The sequence below is a fragment of the Nestor notabilis genome, unplaced genomic scaffold (genome assembly GCF_000696875.1).
Source record: "Nestor notabilis isolate BGI_N333 unplaced genomic scaffold, ASM69687v1 scaffold29724, whole genome shotgun sequence".
In the NCBI taxonomy this organism is placed as follows: domain Eukaryota; kingdom Metazoa; phylum Chordata; class Aves; order Psittaciformes; family Psittacidae; genus Nestor; species Nestor notabilis.
In genome coordinates, this window is record NW_009925630.1 from 26124 (window position 1) to 35692 (window position 9569).

The 9569-nt window shown below is 38.6% G+C and overlaps 1 protein-coding gene across 1 annotated transcript in view; it reads right to left on the reverse strand.

The window, feature by feature from the left end:
• ARHGAP6 (Rho GTPase activating protein 6) overlaps positions 1-8053 on the reverse strand; it is a gene marked incomplete at its 5' end in the record, with an annotated part of 22711 nt that extends 14658 nt beyond the window's left edge. Inside the window, 3 exons of the mRNA XM_010013147.1 lie at positions 3119-3267; positions 4392-4542; positions 7998-8053. Coding sequence (XP_010011449.1) covers positions 3119-3267; positions 4392-4542; positions 7998-8053 — 356 coding nt within the window. The remainder of the gene's footprint in view (positions 1-3118; positions 3268-4391; positions 4543-7997) is intronic.
• Positions 8054-9569: the final 1516 nt, after the last annotated feature.

A 9569-nucleotide genomic window follows, 5' to 3' on the forward strand; every position in this document is an offset into this window, starting at 1 on the left:
TGGCAGGTGCGTCATTAATCAAAACCGGAGTGCTAGTCAAATAAAAACCAAACAATTCTTAGAAATTTCCTGTTTGGATATCTCTGCAACAAGCACTGTGGATTTTCTGGATACATCTTCAAGTGGATTGGAAGAGTAGAAGGTGGAAGTGCTGCCTGCCCTTAATTCCCCAGAAATTTGGCAGTGACATACTTCTGAACTCAGGGAAACCTCCCTACTTCACCACCTCAACATACTACTGTCTTTTAGGAGCAAATAATGAAAACTGTTAGCTTCCTCCAGTAGCACACATGATCTGAAAAAGATACAGTGAGGAAAAACATACTTTTCCATGTTTAAATAGTTTAGATAATAAGCAGCATGCTTGTTATTTTCATTAGTATGTTCCTGACTTTTTGCTTGTTTCCTAGGACATGCCAAATGTTTACTTGTTAGGTGGATTTTCATTTGGGTCTTTTTTTTTTTTGTTTTGTTTGGGTTTGGGGTTTTTTTTAACTATTTTCCTGCTTTTATAACTCTGCTCAAAGAAGCAATACTGACCTGATTTTGGAGGAAGTAGAAAGCTAGGAATACATACTAGACTAGCCAGAAATTATCTGAAAAATGTCATACAAGTTATTAAATGAAAATTTTCATCATCATATTTGTGATTAGACTACTTTTTTTCTCTTTCTATTAACAGAGCAAAAAGTAGGGGTCATGTGCTTCCTGTCCGTGTCTCCACTTGGTTGCTATTCTGGGAATGCAGAAGAAGATGCCAGCAGTTTGACTATATGACTGTAAGTGAATTTCAGCTGTTGATGCAGTATTTCTTGCAGGCTTTTTTTAAAGAACAAAAGATATCATAAGAGTTGTTTTTCATTTGTTTCAGTTACCTTTGAATTAATTAATTTTAAAAACGGACAGAAAGAGGCACCAAAAAGAGGCAGTAAAATTAGCATTTGAAGAAATGAGTGGTACAAAACTAATCTTTTCAAAGTAGTATTTATTTTTTATTTGGGGATTTACTGAATACTTTAGCCAAGCTTACAACTCTGCACCTGGTTTGTTTTCTAAAAAGCTCAACTAGACAGCATAGAGATGACAGCAAAAGGAGCTTTTATTGGTGGGACTACTGGGCAATCTTGGAAAGACATGGGCACTATGTAGGTGCATGGGCACTCATAAAAACCATGTTGGCTCTTTGTTTACAGACTCATCCTAGCATGACCGTGAGTACAGCACGCTCCCTTATTTGTGCACCACTGTGCACCTGGCTGTCTTTTGGGTGACCTGCTTTTTAAACACTGTCAGAGTACTGAGCCACTAAGGATGCACAGGCACGCAGTGCCTGAAGTGTGCCAGGGGCAGCCTCTGGCTGTGCCTGGATCTGCATGTGCAGGCTCTTTGTACAAACAGTCTTTTCCTCAGGGCATGCCTGAAAAAAAGGTTGTAAACATATTAATGAAGTTAGTCATCCATCTTCATCTTTGTGATAGAAGGGCTTTTGAAAAAATTTGTAAAGAGGGCCTGTGTGCCAAAGCCTGGCTGATTTCCTTCCAGAGACAGCAAACAGTCTGATAAAGTACTTTCTCCTGCCCTGTATGCCTTTATTCACTTAATTATTCATGAATAGTTCAAATAATTGCAAGCAGAGTACTGTATTATCTATAAAAGGTATCCAATTGCACATAATATTCCTGATGCTTAGAATACTGCCAAGATAGCTTACATAAATTTGGCTTGCCAAAATACCTGTAGCAGAGCTGATGTACTGTTAAGGGGAATGAAAATGCCTTTAATACAACTGTTGGGCCAAACCAACTCTTTTAAGCATTATCCTCTAGCCCTGCAGTAAGATCCTCTCGGGTATATTCCTGAACCAAGAGAGGACTCTTCGCGGGACCACAGGGACCACAACCTTAGTAGTCTTATACGTGTTTTTAAGCACAGTAAAATTGTTACGAGCTGCTTTTTTAAAATACTTTTATTACAGTGGTGTAAGTGTTTAATCAACTCCTTGCTAAGGGCAGAAATAAAAGCATTTAAAGTGGATTTAAAAGTGAAATAGGCCTTGAAGTCAAATACAACACATTGGGAGTTAGGACTTGAGGCAAAAGTTCTGCTAAACTCAGTCTCAAAGTGGCAATTGTTAAAACCAGCTAACAGCAAAAGGTGTCCAAATTTGACTGAATTCATCAGGGTTTTCCATCTGGAAGAAAAAATTCTCTAGGATTTTCAGAAGAGTCTCAGAAGTAACCTCAGAAGTAGTCTTTACTGCCATTCAGATAACAGAGAAGTCTTTCCCACAGATAAACTGGTGCAATTTTGCCAAGCAGGGACAGACTGTATCCATCTCACTCAAAGCTAACAGATTTGCCATGTTTGTCAGAGCAGCCCCCTAGTTCAAGCATTTTCCTAGTAGAAAATGGGAAGGCTAGATTTTCACATATTCTCTAGCGTGACTGGTGCAGATGCACATGTGAATGTTCAGAAGCACAGCTCAGCCATTCAGCTACGGGTGCTCTTGTTTCTGCGGAGTGGGTCACTCCACCTCCCACTGAATTTGGTCCAGAATGCAACAGAAGAACACAGCAAAGATGGACTCTGACTCCAACTAGTGTTTGTCAGCTGCAAGGACACAGCTGGAGTTCTTGTCCTTTATTTTTTATTCTTCGCTACTCAGTTCACACAAAGAAGCTAAAAGGGAGCCAAGAAATGAACTGCTAAGTCCAAAGGTCATATAAGAAAGCAACAAGAGAGAACAAAAAGAGAATGAAAATGCATACTCTTGAATGCCAGTCACTTTTTGCTGTATTTTGTCCATAGAACATAACAGGATAAGAGAAGAGGGAGTAGTGGGGAAGGATGAATAACATTAGAAGTTAACAACAAGGTCTATGATGTGCATCTCCCAAAAGACATGGTAGATGCTTCAACGATTAAGTCATATAAAAATTACAGTTTCACATCCCTAAGAACACAGTAAACAACGGAATGGCAAATCTGCCAGCAATAATATGAAGTCTCTTCCATCTTTCCAGGGTATGTCACCACCACGTTTGTTTCACAGCTTTAAATATCTCATTTCAGATCATGAATTAAGCAAAGTCAAAGGACACAAGTGACCACGACTTACCTCTTGGCCATCTTTGTCTGTGGTGTCTTCTGCATGGCCAGCCACTGTGGAAAGGAACTGCAGCAGCCGGTGTAGGGTATCGCAGTTACAGGGAGGTAGAAGATAAATGAGAAGCTGTAAGGTGCTTAGCTGTTCATCTGGCTCTAATACTAAGAGGGGAAAAAATACATTCTAAGAAAAACACTCCAACTAGCCTAAAAGCAGAACAGATAGACTATCATCAGCCCAAAAGAAGGTTTAAGAATAGCTTTGTTTAAGGATCTTTACTTACAAAGTCAGAAGAAAAAAAGAAACTCTAAGGATATATTGAAAGTGTAACAAATACCATTATAGGATTTTTGCCTTGGTTGGTCAACATTTTGCTCATAGGTTCATAGGATCTCTTCTCAAGGAGCAAAATCCATGTTGCACATTCCACCACTGTCACTGCACACAACAATTCTGCTTAATTATCTACTTAGTAAATTCATTTAGGTAGAGCTACTGGTATATACCGGACACTGTTTGGAAGCATTGCACTCAGGTTTATGCTTCAGCCATTTTAAATGGGTTTTCTTACAATTTCAGATCTCACACAAGTAACAGGGAGACTGGAAAGCAACTAGAGATATGAAGGATGTTCTGTAACAACCATCACTTTCGCCACCTAAAATCCAATAGTAGCCAGTGACAAAGGTGGGACAAAGGCAGGATCTCTAGAAAGAACCTGAAGAACACATACCAGGCAGCAGTTTAAGCTTGAGGAGTCCAACTTTGCTTTTTCACAAACCTGTGATAGTCTGCACTCAGGTCTTAGGCAACTCATTTGGGAGTATTACATAGGGTGGCTTTGAGGACCATTAACTACGATGAAATTTGAGGTTTTCAAACTAATTTTTGAGACCAGATTGGAACTTTGGTCAGTGAACAGCTTCAAAACTTAAAAACATTAATGGTGCTAAGATACCAGGATTCAAATGTGAGTCTGTCACCTGCTACTGCTGGACCAATGAAAAGGTCAGGATTTAAAAGACAATGCAAATCATATCCTATATACAAATGCAAAAATAGGTATAGTAAGTTAAATCTTTGTTGTTCTAGTTTTCTGGGCTATACTTAACCAGTAAGAAAACCAACCAAAGAGCTCAGCAAATTTATACTACACAAGTATTCAGAGCAAATGAAGACTAGATTATTAAATGTACAGAAGAATAGAATATGGTTAGTAGAGATCAAAGAATTCAAACAAATAAGCTATTGAAGAATCAGTAAATCAAGATGCTCTAGAGCTCACAGAGAGTGTTGATGAAAGGCGTGTAAAGTTCTCTGGTGAGAAGCGGGTCAGGCATGTCACGCAGAAATTCCTTTAACAAAGCAGCAACATCATGAATGCTGTGCTCTTCATCTAATACAACGTCTATGCCCCGGTCAAACTCTTCACGTAACTGAAAGAGATCATGACACAAAGACACAGTCACTTATTGCCCCAATTAGTACATCCCAACACAGAAAATCTTTTCAGATGTAGATCTGTTCATTTTCACTTTCAGGTTTGGATATGACTAGTTTTTGTTTAGGTCAAAGATATAATTAATGTCTAATTGCTACTTGTTCCATGATACGTAAGGTTTCTACTGACTGTAATAAAATACAATCCTTTCTGTTCAGAAAATATATGGAACTCCTTTATGAAAAAATATGCCCAAGTAAATATATTTTTTTGCAGAACTCTAAGATTAATATCAAAGGCAGAAACCAGAGCAAACAAGGAAAATAGCAAGAAAAGGCTTTCTTGCACCACCTTCCTGCATTATCCCTAGATTTTAGGACCAGAAAGATTAAAATTACATTTTGTAATATTTACTTTATTATATAAAAAATTAATAATAAGCGATGTTAACATCACTAAACTCACATTTCTTTTGTTATTTAGGACAGTATTCATGGCATTTCTCCACACACATCTTGTTCTGCCTTCCTAATGTAGTTATATTCACTAAGTGAACACCATCAGGGTGTTAACAAAAAGCAAGCTAACACCATTATGAGGTAGGACTACTCTTTTTCCAGCTACAGTCCTCAGACAAATTCTGTATAATTCAAAGGCATCACACTTCTCAAAGGCTGAAGAAATCCTTCTTCTACATCTGCCTCATGAAAAGACTAAAACAAATCAACCAACCAACCAAACAACAACCAGCCTTTCTGGAGAGATTTCCCAGGACCAAGAGAAGAATAATTTCTTCAGGCTGAGAGCTCCACCTTTTACTTTTTCTCATTTTGAAAATAGTCAAGATGTTTTAAAATTATTTCCTACAAAAATTTTGAGTCTTTGCTAATATTATGAGGTATCATGATCTCACATATATCTTCTCAGTAATTATATCTTATCTCAGCAAACAAGAGGAAATCTGAGGTATCAGCTTTCTTACCAGGATTATTACAGACATATTAAAAAGAAGAAAGAAAGTTACAAGCAAACTATGTGTCTGTGATAATCTGTGGCAAATCTTGATCACAAGCAAATCTATCTTAAGTGTGTATAGTGTGGAGGAATGCAGAAAATCCCATATTTTCAGCTGAAATTGTGCTTTCATAACAGGTGTGAAAGGTATTTTATAAAAACTGCATCCTCCCTTCTAACCTATTAAGACTGCTTTTAACATCATCAATATAGTCATTACTAATAATGAATAATTATGCTCTGAAAACCAGAATTTTTTCTTTATCTAGCATTATGCTTCACCCTGCTGATCTGCGGTCAAAGATTTTTCCAGTGCCAACTTGGGGATTTCAGTCCCAGCTTAATTCTGCTCTTCAGACTGGTGGCAAATGCAGAGCATCCCTGCAGAGCACTAGAGATCACCTCTATCCAGAAGATTGTTTCTGCACTTACTGCCCAAAAGCAGCTGAGGGAACAGACTAGCACTGCATCAGAAATTTGGACTTCCCAAATATCTGTCTAAATCATAAATTGCTGATACAGACTTGAATATAGCACTTCTGATCTGATATCCTGTGAGGCCTACCAAGATGTCCTAATTAGCACAATATCACATAATCATTGGTGAAACATGGCCACATTTCAGGCCCAGGTATCACAGCTGTTTAAAAGTCTACATTTCTCATTTAAACTTTAGGTGTCTTCATTCACAGGGAATACTTTCAGACTTTTCGAAAATGCACTTCAAGCATCCACTGGTGCTTAAAACGTCAGAGCTGAGGACATCTGTGTTGGGAGAGGGATGGGACTGCAGAGCTTCAGCCATGTAATTTTTCAACCTCAAGGTCTGGAGGTTGCTTTGTTCTACACCCCACTGAATGTTAAGGAGGTGGTTTGTAATGACATACTTGTTCCAGATTTTCTCTTCCCACTGGCACATGCATTTACTTATGTATTTATTGCAACAAACCATAGTTGAAATAGGACATTTTCTAACTAGGGAAGGAAGGGAAACAAAACTATGTCTACTTACTACACAAGAAAAACTAATGAACAGCTGCAAAAGCACACCAAAATCTGAGTACTGGGTTTGGCTTTCCATGGTTCAGAAAATGAGTGGAATTTTAATTGAATCCAGACTTCCCCTTGTGTTCATGTTGACAGCATTTATTATTGTAACTCCAAGGGCCAAGCTGATGCTTCTGTGTTGTTTAATGAAATATATTAGTCTATGTAACAGAATATATAAATACCCAAATCTCTTGATTTCCTCAGCTTTTGAAAACACAGTAAAAGAAAAGCTGGTGAAAGTCATTGACGTTCAAAGTAAGGCTTAGTTTACAAGTAAATGATACAAGCCCTCTGCTTTTTCCCCAGAGGTATGATGCAATTGTACGCACCCCTAAATGATAATATATGTTTTGACATTGAAGCTTGTAACACAAACAGCAGGCAACTTACTTTTTAATACTTTATCTAGTTCATTGTTGATCTAACAACTGTCTCTGCAGACCCTGAGTGTTTTTAGCTTTGTGCTACACCAGCCACTCAGCTAAAGAATAAGCTACAAAACAGTAGGCTATGGTGTCCTACCAGCCAGAATATCAAGTCAGTTTAGCTATTTAAGGTAACCGTCCAGAGCACCAAACATCATACTGTATAGTTTGTGCAACAAAGAACTATCATTTCTGGGATCGGATGAAGTCAAGCTTTCTCTTGCTTTTTTTCCATTTCATCTTTTTGGTCTTCCTGGCAGGGGTATTTTCCTGTAACGTTTTATCCCCTCCCTAAGCATCATACAACCATTAAGCACTACTCTCTACTGCTCTAATTCAATGTGTATTCCCAACTTATGGGAATAACAATGTAATATCTAGGGCTGAGAAAACACCAACTTCTGACTTTTTCTCTGGAACCTAACTGTACACTCTCTTTGCTTTTCAACATTTGGCCGAGACTAGCACTTGGATGGGTCTGCTCTGACCTTCAAGTTTAACAGGGGTAAAAGAAAGGTGATATTTGGGAGCAGCAATCTGAGGGTCAAAGAGATTGTTCTGTACTTGCATATTTCCTCATACTGTGAGTTTTCCAAAAAAGATTTACAGTTTGGGTTTACTTTGGGAGCTTCAGCTGAGATTAAACTAGCAGCCAAGCTTTTTTTTTTTTTCCCCTATGGTGTAACCTTTGGAAAATCTCATCACTGTAGTCTATTTGGATCTCCAATCCTGTGCTACTTCAGAGCAAAACATACAGAGACTGTTAACCTGCTGAGAACCTGACAAGTATTTCACCAGATGTAAAAGATGGCTTGTTCTGCGTCACCAAAAAACCCCAATAAAGTCAGTGACCCAGAAAGCCTGAATTTCAGCAGGTGACAAATAGTAAGGAAATCACTTAACAGAAAGGAATCAGGTTTGTTTGTATCATAGCTGATGAGGGAAAAGTGTATCCACTCACCTGTCTTACTCTCTTTTTTGAGCTTCCAACTCTGAATATTCCTACAGTCTGGAGACCTGCAAGTGTAGCACATCAGACAACTGTTTTATTGGTTAGGTTTCTGCTGAAAATTGCGTTGAACCAAAGCAGTTTGGGCTGTGTGTGTATTTAAAAGAACAAAAAACCCACACTGTATTTATCTACAAACCTGTACATACAATGCTGAGGCAAAACTCAGTTGTCTAGAAATAAGAAACTATTCACTGCAGTTTTTAAGGGCATTCCATCACCTAACCTGCAAAATGACCTCATAGTAGCCTTCCAATACGTGAAAGGGGACTACAAGGATGAAGGAGAGGAACTCATCAGGGATTGTAGTGATAGGAGAAGGGGTAATGGGTTCAAGCTTAAACAGAGGAAGTTCACGTTAGATATTAGGAAGAAGTTCTTTACAGTGAGGGTGATGAGGCACTGGAGCAGGTTGCCCAAAGAAGTGGTTAATGCTCCATCCCTGGAAGTGTTCAAGGCCAGGTCGGACAGAGCCTTGAGTGACATGGTCTAGTGTGAAGTGTCCCTGTCCATGGCAGGGGGGTGGAACTGGATGATCCTTTCCATCTCTAACTATTCTATTATTCTTGTGATGCCATTTTGGCAGTGCCACTGCTACTCTGTGCAGAGAGCAAGGCACTGTTCCACACTGGGAGGTGGCACTTCCAGGACTGACATTAAAGGAAACAGTCAATAAAATAACTAAATAGTTTGGCACACTGAGGAGCATCTTTGGATACAGGAAGCAGTTGATTTTTGGGGTTAGCCACTTGCTCTGTGATACCTGTAAAGACAAAGCTGAGAGCTTCCTTCAAAGGGACATAAGTAGGGCACTCAGGCTGATTATGAGAGGGAAGAGCTCCACTTGGGAGTTGTGTGCAGCTTATAGGATAGGAACAGCCATTATATAATCTTAGAATGGCTTATGAAGAACTACTGTTGTACTTCAGACAAAGTGCAGAAAGTGTGCCTCTTGTGTCATTTAGATATTGGGAATGGCTGTTGCCTGATATTACGTTAAGTAGCCAGTTCAAACTTTCTTCTAGCCCTATGGGGATACCAGAATATCAAACAAATGACAATGTGGCTGTTGAATGGACATACTTTGCCAGGTAACTGAAACTGAAAAGTTTCAGAGTAAATGTCACCTTAGAGGTGACATGGTTTTTAGCAATGAGAATGTGAGTGGAAGTGTTAAGGGACTCAAGCAGTTGCATACATAGTATCATTTTACAAAGTTACACATTTTTTGTCAAGAAGAATGAAACTGTCTATAAATTGAAAAGTTTATGGTCTAACAAAGGCTAGTCTGCAACATTCATTTTCTCTATTGATATATAGGAGACATAAAATAACCTTGAAAAACTAATGCCTTTTGACAGCAACAAGGCTACTCTTGCTTGTTAGAGGTGTGTAGCTTCACAATGGTGCTTGGAATTGCAGATGCTACTCACAGAAAATCAGGTAGGATTATGGCCTTTAGTTTTTAGTCTCAACATAACAACTCTCTTCAAATATTCTTCTACCTACCTTTGGTTAAGAGAA